At 36.9% G+C, this 12,947-nt stretch overlaps 1 protein-coding gene across 9 annotated transcripts in view; it reads left to right on the top strand.

Annotated features, from left to right (window-relative positions):
* The window catches only part of SLCO5A1 (solute carrier organic anion transporter family member 5A1), a 135,502-nt gene that overhangs the window by 113,743 nt on the left and 8,812 nt on the right, over positions 1–12,947 (top strand). For all 9 annotated transcript variants that reach the window (XR_012128245.1, XR_012128244.1, XR_012128243.1 and 6 more), the window contains 2 exons: positions 9,300–9,459; positions 11,062–11,303. Coding sequence is in view for 6 of the 9 variants with exons in the window: in XM_036998224.2 (XP_036854119.2) it covers positions 9,300–9,459; positions 11,062–11,303 (402 nt within the window). In the remaining 3 variants the exon portion in view is untranslated. The remainder of the gene's footprint in view (positions 1–9,299; positions 9,460–11,061; positions 11,304–12,947) is intronic.

Raw genomic sequence — 12,947 nt, 5'->3', positions numbered from 1 at the left:
AAAGAGACCCCTGAAACTTAATATTGTTAAGTCTTGGTTTTTTTCATATGGAAAATTGGTGATGATGTCAGTCTTATTTAATTACAAGCATAATTAAATTAAAAACGTATGTGGTTGAAAAAATTAAAATATTGCGAAAGGGTAAAAAATGGAAAGTCAGTCTCGCTGTCCTCCATCCTTGACCTCCAGCTTGAAGCATTCAAATATTTTAAGTGTTTGTAATTTTGAGGATTATATAAGGGAAGAAAGTCCGATATTTCAGAATATCAGAGTGCTCAGAGTGTAGCACTTAGTATGTGCTGAACTTTCAGCAACTCCTTTTTCTTTAAAAGATGAATGAATGTCTGGCATCTACTTCTGCATAGGGATATTACTCTGAAATAGTGATTCTTAAACTAAAAAGAACTTGATATAAATAAGCATATGAATTATCTAAATTCATGATTTATGGTATACTTCCAATTTAATTGTACTTGACAAAGAAAAACTTGATCAGGAGTGCTGGAGGCTGCTGTGAGAATCCATTCATTCTAGTATCTGCAGCCTGGCTTCATCCAAGCTTATAAATTAGCAAAGGAAAATCCCAGGTTCCTTGGAGAATTCCTCTGGCTCCCCAAATGCTTCTAGAAAGGTAGTCTAAAATTGAAATAGTATAACCACTTTTGGGTGGTGCAGCTGCACAGGCTTGACACTTAAAATAGCAGTTACCTTTGTGTGAAGAATAACGGGACCCTTCCTCCAAGCAGGGTGTGGGCTACATTTCAGCCTCTCCTTGCTCGCTTGGCTTGGTGCTCTTGCTCACTGTACAACCTGCTCATCTACCATATGTAGTTCGACTGCCAAATGAAAACTGTTTCTTGTTCTGCATGATTTTGAGACTTGCATGTGGGAATTTTTCCTCTAAAGCCAATAAAGAAAGATATAAAGGGAGAGGCAGGAAGAGAGGAGCCCCTTTTTTTTTTATTTTTTTAATTTTTTTAATTTTTTATTTTTTGAGAGGGCATCTCATATTTATTGATCAAATGGTTGTTAACAACAATAAAATTCAGTATAGGGGGGTCAATGCTCAATGTACAATCATTAATCCATCTCAAGCCTAATTCTCGTCAGTCTCCAATCTTCTGAAGCATAACAAACAAGTTCTTACATGGTGAATGAATTCTTGCACAGTGAATAAATTCTTACATGGTGAACAGTACAAGGGCATTCATCACAGAAACTTTCGGTTTTGATCATGCATTATGACCTATATAAACTATCAGGTCAAATATGAATATTCGTTTGATTTTTGTACTTGATTTATATGTTGATCCCACATTTCTCCTATTATTATTATTATTTTTATTTTTAATAAAATGCTGAAGTGGTAGGTAGATGCAAGATAAAGGTAGAAAACATAGTTTAGTGCTGTAAGAGGGCAAATGTAGATGATCAGATGATCAGGTGTGTGCCTATGGACCAAGTATTAATCCAGGCTAGACAAGGGCAGCAAGACATCCACGGATGCAGAAGATTTCGAGAGGAGCCCCTTTTTTAGGCACCTGTTTGGCTCATATATGGTAATGGACTCTTGTGTATGTCTTTTATATGTAATGCTTGCAACTTAACTTTACTGTATGTACTATTATCCACATATTTCAGTTAAAGAAACTGAAGCTAATGGGTGAAGTGATTTGCCCAAAGTCATCTGTTAACAAGGAGTAGAATGAATGAAACCTAGATGATCTATTTCAGAGTTTGCTTTCTTTCTGAACACCAGTCTGAGGCCCTGTTTCACATAGGAAACAGCTATTTCATACAGAAAACACTAAGTGCACCTATCAGCTCCTTATCAAGAGAGCTATAGTGAGCATACGTACATCTTTCAGTAGTGCGCTCTTTTCAAATACTTTGATACAGCTGAGTTACAGGCATAACCCAAAGTGCTCGCTACACCTACAGCATTTTCTCTGCAGCTCTCAAGTCAGCCAGTCTAGATTCTCAGTTTGGCCTTGCCGTATCCTAGCTGTGTGAGTATGGGAAAGTTATTTAATCTTTCTGTGCTTGTTTTCCACATCTTTAAGGTGAGGATACTGGTAGTATCTACCTTACTGATTTGCTGTAAGGATTGAAAAGGGTACTTGCCAAATTCCTTAACCTCTCTGTGTCTCAATTTCCCCCTCGTTAGGATGGGTTAATAATGATGCTGGTCTCAGAATTGTAGAGAAGATAAAATGGGATAAAACCCATAAATAATAAGCAATTAATAAGTAACTATTTAATGATATTTTCTCATTTTAAATTTGAGGAGAAAGAGGCCAGAAGGATTAAATAACTTACATAAAGTCACACAGCTAGAAAATGACTGAGCTAGGATTTGAAGCCAAGTTTCTCAGCTTCTGAATGCAATGCTTTTGATTATTAAACTATTTATTTAAAGTTTTATTAAAATGCATTGTGATTATAAAGCCAGTATTAAGTTTGTATAAGAAGCTCCAGGTTCACCAGCATGGTAATTTTCTCACTTTGAAGCATTTAGTAACTGACCCATCTTCAGGTTAACATCAAGTAGTCAAGAGCCACTAAAGGACCTGAGACAGGGTTAGAATGCTTTAGAAAGGTGGACTTTTCCTGTTGAACCAATATGAGTCAGTCTTTTTGTAGAATGAACCTGATGTGTTATTAGTGGTTCTCTTAAAAAATGCATATTTTTTTTGAAAATTCACATTTGATAGCCAAGATGTGGAAACAACCTAATGTCCATCAATGAATGAGTGGATAAAGAAAATATATGTATATGTACATACAATGGAATACTATTCAGCCTTAATAAAGAAGGAAATTCTGCAACATGCAACAAAATGGATGAACCTTGAGGACAGAATGCTAAGTGAAATAAGCCAATCATAGACAAATACTGCATGATTCTGCCCATTTGAGATACTTAAAATAGTTAAATTCATGATTCAAAGAGCAGAATGTTGGTTGTCAGGGGCTTGTGGGCAGGGAAAGATGTGGAGTTACTAATCAGTAAACATACAGTTGTGGTTAAACAAGGTGAATAAGGTCTAGAGATCTGCTGTACAACACTGTACTATAGTCACCAGTACTGTATTGTACACTTAAATATGTGTTAAGAGAGTAGATCTAATGTTAACTGTTCTAACCACAAATAAAATAAAATTAAAGAAAGAAAGAAATTTAAATTTGAGAATCTGATTTTCATTGTGGAAGATCCTAGGAGCCCTAGTTATATCCCTGTCCATTTCCAACTCAAGTAATTAACTCAAGTAATTAACATTCCAAGCACCCACAATTTCCCTGCAGTTTTAATTATGAAATGTGTTTTGCCTCCCCTCTGTGTCTGCTGAACTGTATTTCACACAGGTGTGTCCTAATCATCTTACAGCCAAAAGAGCCAGCATTTATTTTGAACACTGTGGCTTAAGTAATTCTTTATATAAACACATTACATAATGTGAGTTATTTGCTCTTTACCTTTTTGTCGATAATGAGGTTAAATCTGATGTCCATGTACAGAATTTTTCAATAGTAGTACTAAGTCTTGATAAATTATTTAATAATTCTAGCTTTATTGTCTTTCATTTATCAAGTGTCATATCTTTGAACTTAAACTAAAATCTAGTTTTAAAATATCATCTTCTGGTTTTGTGACTTGAGTTACGGGCCAGAGCTTTTTCAGTGATGATTTCTCGAGTTAGGAAATGATGAGGAAGCCTGTATTTGGAATGGTTGCTGGATAGAGTGATCCACCCTGTCAATCCAGGTTCAAAAATCTTAGAGGATGTAATTTTCTGCTGATGTTTTATTTCTGTTGGCACAATTTTAGTGCCCCAAAGTACCAAGACTATAGAAATTAAATACAGTCTGTTAATTCAGACCTTTGTTGCAAGTCCCCAGAGTTGCGTCCTCTTTGTCAGCACCCGTAATTTTGCCAACCTGTCACATGGTGTATGTATTAAGATAGTACTTGACTACCAGCCATCTGGGTGACTAGTGTTTCTGGCCAGATCATCCCTAAATTCTTTAATTAAGCCATTCATCTCCTCATCTGTATCTCATGAACAGTTTAACCTACTGAAGTTTTTTTCCTATTGTTTAAATCTATTGGCACTAAAACCTTTTATGTCTTATAAATATTACTAATTTTTAAGGAAATTCCTGAAAAGTAAAGGAAAAACAATTTACTTAAAGGAGCTTAGGTATCTATGTTTTTAGATTATTCTAGCTATTTTTATTTATAGACATAGTAAATTTCTAGCTCTAAGTATATAATTCAGTCTATTTTTGGTTCTATTTGGGGGACACAAACAATGCAAAAGTAAAACTTGTTTTACTTCATTTAGAAATATAAAGGGGATGTGAAATATAAGTGAATATTTTTTTCCAATGAGTTTTTAAGTTTTGTAACCTAGATCTAAACAAGTCACATGAAATCTATAAGACTATATATCTGTTTTAACATAATAAGCCTTTTTATTTCAAAAGCACCTATGAATATTATTAAACTCAGGATCAAATTTATCATTCCATAAGCTTGTATTAACATAGTTAATAGAAAATGTTCATTATGTAATCTTAGCAGAAAAAACAGAATTTAGAACTCTACATAAAATCTTGGGAACAGTATGTTATTAATGTTAATTTATATGCATACTGAGAAAAAGACCAGAAGGTCATATACTGAAAGCACAAAGGTCAATATTCCTGAGTGGTAGCATTATGTGTTGGTTTAATCTTTTAGTCCTTTTGCGTTTTCTAAATTTTCTACAATGAATATGTATTATTTTAATAATAAATAAAGGTATTTCAAAACTCTAAATAAGGAACACATCATTATATTAAAAATTATTCTGGATTGAAAGAGATGGTTTGTGTAAGTTGTAGGTTATTGCACATATAAAAATTTCAAGTTATACTCGGTTTGAATGTGTTAACTACAAAGCTAAAGGAGATTTTAACAATAAAAATAGTGATTAAACTTTCACAAATATAGTCCTCTAGTAAACCCATGTGATTACATATATCTTCACATACTCCCTTTCATTGCTGATGCTTGCTCTGCTCTCATGTAGCAGGAGGGGCATTAATAGCCATAGGCTGTTAGATGTGGCCAGTGTCATACAGCTACTAAATGGTAGGCCTGCAACTGTATCCCACTCTTATTCTTATCCTACCATTGTAGGAATAAATTAGAAAATGAGATCTTCGATAGTCAGGAAAAAAAAAGTCATGTAGTTCTTCTGTGTTCCTTGTGCATGTGATTGTGTTACTTTTCATTCACCAATGCTTCTGCCATGTGTAGATAAAGTAAGCTCACCAGTACTTTAGTGCCTGTTACATGCCAGGTACAAAGTTGGACACTAGATGTGCATTTCCTCATTTAATCTTCCTCAGTTTAATCATGTGATACAGATATTGTGGTTTCTGTATTACAAGTGTGAAATCTCTGTAGGTTTGTTCACAGCACTGGATTGCAGATATGGAATTGAGCCCATTCTTTCTGACTCTAATGCTCAGGCACAGTGAAAGCTGAGTGCCAGAAAGGATGCATTAGAGGAAGAAGGAAGCAGGATGAATCACTCAGAAGACCCATTCTAGAGAAAGCAAAACTACAGGCAGTTACACAAAGCTGCCCTTCTGCTGTAGAGGTGTAAGGGCACACACTATGGAGCAGAGGTAACTGGGTTTAAATTCATCTGTGATTCTTACTAGCTTTGTGAACTTTGACAGTACCTATCCTATCAAAGCCTCAATTTCCTCATCTGAAAGATGGAGGCACAGTCATAATAATGTTAATTCACAGGAAGAATAAATGAGGTGACATATGTGGAGATCTCAGTGCATAATTACTGGAATAAAAATAGAGCACTGGTATTGTTCTTGTAGATGATAATGATGATTATTATGATAACAGTAATTATAAACCTGAAGTTATTAACTATGTTACATAGCCAAGGAAGAATCTTAATATGAAGCCAAGAATTTTAGTAGAATTTAAAAACATTTTCATTGAAGTTTTCTTAAAAACTGAGATAATAAAGATTAAGAAATTATTAGAAAGAGATCAAATTTTTCCAGTTGATTGGTGTATTTTGCTAAAAAGGTTTTTGCTGCATGAATCATAGTTTTTTAACATGTGTGGCTTGAGAATAGGATGCATGGATTCCTACTTGGCATATTTCTTGATGAATAACTTAAGAGGAGGCTAAAAAGTTAGAGTCCTCTCTGACCTGTAGAGACCAGTAGATGTATGTCAAATGGGAAATTTCAAGAGTGTTCTTTAGGTCTTGGGGTGAGGTGATATGCCACACTGTTTGTATATGTTTGTGGATTTGAGAGAAATTATGTGCTTACATACCCAGCTGTAATGGCCCCATGGTACAGATATGTTAAACATGTTAAACCACAACCAGTTTAATTATTATATAGTACTTTAAATAAACATTGATCCTTAAACAATGAATTTAATAAAGATTGGACAACAAGCTTGCTCTTATTCCCTCTTTTCTTCATTTGACTGGTTTTCTTGAAGCTTCAACAATTGTGCAGCATGTCATTACATGTCTCATAGTTTCTTATTTCTTAAAATTAGTAGGTTGTATTAGGTAATCTCAGAGACTGCTCCTATCTTCTTTAATTCTATAATTCCATAATTTTTATAGTAGTATATCATGTGTGCAATTAGTATATAATTGCATCTTGGACTATGCAATTATAAGATATTTGTTAGTGATAACTTGTTCCTCACTTGGAATTAATACATTGACTCTGAGTTATAACAAGACACTTATTTGCAGAGCTACTTGTCAGAAATGCTTTCATTTATGGAGAGGTGATATGTGATGCACAGTCCTTTTGCACAGGATAAATGCATTGTACTGCAGCCCTTCTGTATTTTGTACTTCCACAATGGGTTCACATCAGGATGATGAAATCACTTGGTTTTACTTGGATTTAAACACTGGCACCATTTTTATAATCTAGTCTGTTTTTTGGAGAGTGAGTGATAGTCAAATAAGACATTGTTATTCTAAAAAATTCTTTCTTTTTTTTTATCAGCCCAGTATAAAGGATTAACCATATTGGCATCTTTCTTTTTTTTCTCTAGTGGCATTTTGTGATTGACCACTTCTTTTCACTGCTCTTTACATGTGTTGCCTGTTTTGATTTTCTTAGAGCTTTTCTTATTGTATCGTTCCTTTGTATCAGACACCATGGTCTTATGAGAAAAGCAAACCTACCCAGGAGTTAGCTGGGTGTGTGGCTCTGTTTCCAGAATTCAGGAAAACTTTTGTCTTCCTATCATCAGTATATTTTGAGCATCAGCTGATACTCTCTTTAGATTCCTTTCTCTTGAGCGGACATATCCATAAAGGAGAGATGTTTAGAATCTGTGGCTGTCATAAATGACTATGAAGTATGCTGTTCATAAGAAATGCCTTGTAACCTCGAAACAGCAATGGCAGTGACTATTTGGATTTGAAACTTGTCATTGTTAGTGACTAAGCATTCACATACAGAAAAGTCCTTTTATTTGGTCATGGCTTGTAATTTAGTTCTTGAAGAACAAGTGAAGAGAGTATTTTCATATGACCAGTTGAAGTAGCAATCATCAGCTTTGTAGTGAGTCATCTGGCCTCCCTGGACCTCCATGTCATTGTGGAATGTGGTGGTGGGTATAGAACAGGGTTTCTCAGCTTCAGTTTCTTGAGATGTGGGTCAGTTAATTCTTATTTGTTGGGGAGGCACTGTCCTGGACACGGAGGATGTCTAGAAGTGTTCCTGGCCTCTACCCACAAGATGCCTGTAGCACCTATTCAACTGTGACAAACAAAAATGTCTCCCATAACTAATGTCCCCTGGGGGCAGAATCACCCTGTGGAGAACTCTTGCTCTAGGATCACATTTGGTTAGGCATACTCAAACTATGCAAGAGTATGATTCTAAGAGTTTGTGAAAACAATTATCAAAGTCTTGTGATAAAATTTCTGTGGAGTGACATGAATGAAGAATGGAGTTTTACTGTGTTTTTCTCTTATTCTTTAGGCAGCTTTCTTGAAAAGGTTTAAATATTGCTATGAATTTGTTCCGTGTATTAACTTTGAGGACTCAGTTATCAAAGTATGAAAGAGGATACGGGAGAGAAGCCTTTGAGCAAACAATGCTTTATGTTTATAGGTTAATATGTATGGTCGGGATGGGCTATGCTACTAGATGAGTAGTTACCCAAAATAGTCTTTAAAAAATAGGTCCTGGGACATAACAGATATCCTAAAATATTTGCTGAATGGATGCAACATGAACAGATGGACAGATGAATCAAGGAGTCCTAACTCATGTGGCTTTAGGAACAGTATTTCATCATTGACAACTTAAAGTGGGGTGTTCATGAAAGCAAAGGAAAGGGGTCACTGAGTGTGAGCACTACAAGATTCTATTTTATTCTTCCATGGGTCCCACTGGGCCCTGCCTGCCTCCATTCTTCCACATTTCCTTACATTTCCCTCCCAGCCCTGTATCCTTACTTGCCTTTTTCCTTCTTTTGTATTTGTTGCCTGAACTAATTTTATTAGAGCCTTTCATAATGTATCATTTCTTTGAATCAGGCATCATAATCTCATGAGAAAACAAAACCCACCATGTTTGACTGTGAATCCAGATCTGGACATTCTGAAGGAAGGACTCTGTAATCTTTTTTCTCTGGTTATTCAAATCAAGCTAGTGATATAATTCCTGATCTTCTTTGAAAATCATTTCCTTTTGGTTTTCTAGAGTCCTGTGTCTTTCTTGGATAATTTATTATGGAACAGTTAAACTATTTGGTCAAAGGAACCTGTGTTGACATCTGTGGTTGATGGATTCCATGTTTATATGATCATAGTGATGTGATATTACTGATTTGGCACAGGGAAGTTTTTGCTCTATTTTACAGTTTAAGAAATTGAGGCCCAAACTTATTAAGATAGAAAGCCAAGTGTCTATAGTAAGTGAATAGTTAAACAAGTGATAGAATTCTGAAGCCCAGATCCATAGCTCCAAGATGGGTAGAATTGAGGCAGGATAGATAATTTAATACAAAGTATTGAATCTATAGTACCAGTAAATTGAAATGTCTTTCTTTATGTTTTGTTTAAAAGTCATAATAATAATTTTCTAGGGTGAGTATTTCAGAGCACCGTAGCTTTGATTTAGTGGCAGTATCATCTCTGAAATGGACAAATTACTTAATATCAAGAACTTCCCTATCAGTTTTGTTTTAGTTAATGTTGCTCATGATCTGTTTCTTTTTCTCTTAGACCTTCTCTCACCATGTCCCATAGGAATCTGACAGGAAGCTGCAATGTTAATTGTGGTTGCAAAACACATGAGTATGAGCCAGTCTGTGGATCAGATGGGATTACATACTTTAACCCTTGTCTGGCTGGCTGTGTTAATAGCGGTAATCTTAGCACTGGGGTGAGTATATTTCACAAATTCCTCTTCTGTTGTTAGTCCAGCATCCTGTGACAAGGATGTATTAGAATTCTTGTGCAAATACATGACTTCAGTCTCCCTTTGTAAGAAACTTCAAATAACTGCAAAATATCTTCTGACAAAAATGCAAAGGAAAGAAAATCATTCAATACTATCATTTTTTTCCCCAGGGATGATTGGAGCATTTGGGTGTAGTGATTTGGTTCCATGTCAACCCTCTTCTACTTTGCATTCTGTGCCAGCTCAGTGAAACTTGATAAGGTTGAGTGCTATGCCTCTCAACTGTTACCTTGACAGGGCTCTTGTGATGGACTTGAAGGTCAAGAAGATCACAGTTGGTGCTGATTGTAGAGAATAGGAGAGCATTTTCCTTAATCAGAGTGCAAAGATGGGCGAAGGCCACTTTTCATAAATAATCAGTTCAGAAAGAGATTTTTTTAACTTTCAGAGTAAAGATATTTCTGTCAGTTCAAGAATAGGCTATTTTTAGAATTCCCTTCCTTGTGAATTATAAATAAGCTGTAATACTGTGGGAGAAGGTTTCATAGTCTACTTGGTTCTTTATTGAGCCTGGTTTCATTCTTCGCATAAGAACAGATCGTAGGAGGCTGCTTTGATTAAAAGGTTCAGGTCATTTGCTTGTTCTGTGCAGGTGAGAAGGGATTGCACCATTGACTGCATGTTTTGGGGCTGTCCTATTCAATTTCTGTGTTTTAACCTGTGGTGATAAATTGAGAATTCCTATTGCTGGCTCCCTGGCATGTAATCGGTGAGCTCACATGTGACGAAGTTGAAAGCAACAGTGAGACCTGTTCTTCCTGGTGCAGAGTCCTTCCCTGGAGTCAATGGGTTGGTCAGCTGCACAGCTGCCATTTGGGAGAAGAGTCCAGCAGTCCTTGGAGCACAGACAGCTCAGCAGCACCCCAACTTCATATTTGCTCCAATTGCCTTTCTAAGTGGCTGAAGTCACAGTCACAGTGAGTTCAGCTGATGTCCACTCAGCAAAAGCAATGTAATGGTGTTTTCATTTAAAACACCTACTTTAGTCCCTTGAATTACTTGGTTTCACATGAAACAGCCAGCGGTAGGTTGATTCACTGATATTGGCAATGAAGTCATCACGGTTGCATCACGAGTTCTTGCATTTATTTGACAGATACTTATTTTAGGTCCTACACTGTGTTCCAAGTTATGCCAGGTGCTGTGGTGAGCATAAAAAACCCCAGGCTTGCTTCTTGCTCTTGACGGGCTTCTCTAGAGTCAGAGGGCCCAAGAGTTAAGTAGTAATTGAAGCAGCATGTGATGATGACCAAAAACGAGCATGTGGAATGTGAATACTATAGAACTGAGTGTTGAAAGCTTCTTATAAAGGTTTAGATTTAAACAATTTTGATGAGCAGACTTTGATGTTGCTAGACACACACTTTGGGCCCTTCTGGTTAGCAAGGAGGAAGATATTTTCAATTCAATATTCTGCATATTTTTAAATACTAGAATTATCTTAAAGCATTTAACTTTGTCTTAATATTCCTATGCTGAATTCTGCTTCTGATTGGCAAATAACTGGTCTTTATTATCACTTAGATAAGGAATTACACAGAATGCACCTGTGTCCAAAGCCGGCAAGTGATTACTCCACCTACAGTGGGACAGCGCAGTCAGCTCCGTGTGGTTATTGTCAAAACATATCTCAACGAGAATGGCTATGCTGTGTCTGGGAAGTGTAAACGGACCTGTAACACCCTCATCCCATTCTTAATTTTTCTTTTCATAGTCACCTTCATCACAGCATGTGCTCAACCATCAGCCATCATAGTAACACTCAGGTGAGAAAGCATTCAACTTCTAGGATGGGTTATACACTCAGAATCACCAGAGTGCGTAATCCAGACCAGGGCCGATGTGGTGAAGCAGAGAGGAAAGCAGCGTTAGGTTGGGCAGGAAAACACTCAGATGTTAGCCTGGCGAACTGAAGTGAGTTTTCTCACGTTGGGAAGGAAAGGGAAGGTTGTAACATTTCATACTCTAGAACTTTCTTTATTCAGATGGGCGCTATTCCTATACTCCGGTGAAACTTCTTTTGATTGCCTTTGGTGCCTGAGTCGCTGCCCTGAAAGGGTCGACTTCAGGAGCTGAAGCCATCACTGTGTCAGTGACAGGAAGCCTGGCCCCAGAGGAGGCAGGAAGCCATCTGGTGAAGTTGCAACATCATGCATACAGCAAAGAATATGATCTGCGACCTTGTAGACAGTCAACACCTCTAGGATCCATGAAAGTCTTTCCTGGGCCTCCAGTTCAAAATACTGATTTTAGTAACTTTACTACCTTATAAAACTTTAGAATTGAGTCAAGGAAAGGTCAGACCGGGAAATGTAATTATTTGGTTGTTCATGCTGTGTTTTCTTTGCCACATTATCCTGGTGTTTTTTTTTTTCCTCACAAGAGAACATGGAAGCTATCTTAATAGAAGTCCTATTGTTGACACTAGCACATTCAAATCAATGTGCTGGTATTTTCAGGAAAGACCTCAGTGGGCAAAGGAAGGAAGGGGAAAGCATGGTGAAGAAACAGGAACTCACCCACAGCAGCAGGGGCACAGGGGATGCAGTGCAATGGAGTGAGGAAGGGGTGTCAGCTCTTAATCTTTCTTGTATCTCTTCCCTGACCCCTTAGCACCGCACAGTGCTGTACACCTGGTGGGAAGCACCTGCTGAGGCTCCATTCTTTGTAGAAATTGGACTGCTTGCATGCACGTTCTAGCGTCCCTTCTACGGGGTGCTGAGTTAGATGTTCCCCTGACAGTACATTCCTTGACAGTAAGATAATGGTGCATGAAGGGCCCACTGGTCTATTTATCAACTCCTCCATCAGCAGATACTTAGGGAGTAACTAACAACTTTAGGGAGTAACAACTATGTGTGCAGCCTTGGGCAAAATGCTCTGGGAAAATAAACCCTTTTGGGAAAGGCAAGTGCAGTGTGCATGAAAATTTTATGTTATATACCTAGAGTCCTATGTGTATGGGATAGAAAGGATAAGGCACTTCATCACTAAAACAATGTGAATTGTTAATAATCTAGTTCTGTAATTCTAATTCTTTGAGCTCTAATTCTATGAGAGATGTTAAATGACCCAGGAAGAGCTACCTGTTTTATGGCAATCAAACATGGCAAATCACCAGTTGCCTTCTAACCCAAAAGTTTAGAAAACGAGCCCCTTTATCTTTGCTAATGACAAAATCAATAGGCTCTAGTCTTTCTGCCTTGTGAGAATTACTTAGACTATAAATTTTAGGAAAAGAAATAAAAATGAGGCTGGGAGGAATTCATTCTTTCTCTTACTTTTGACTTATCTTATACGTTTTGTGACTCTACTTTCTTTAAGAAACCTTTTTCTCTATAATTTTCCTTGAGATATTACAGAAGGAACCTTCAGTATATACACTTAGCATTCTGGAAAGTGCAGGCAAA

The sequence above is a fragment of the Manis javanica genome, chromosome 2 (assembly GCF_040802235.1).
Source record: "Manis javanica isolate MJ-LG chromosome 2, MJ_LKY, whole genome shotgun sequence".
Lineage (NCBI taxonomy): Eukaryota > Metazoa > Chordata > Mammalia > Pholidota > Manidae > Manis > Manis javanica.
This window is presented reverse-complemented; position numbering and strand designations above follow the sequence as displayed.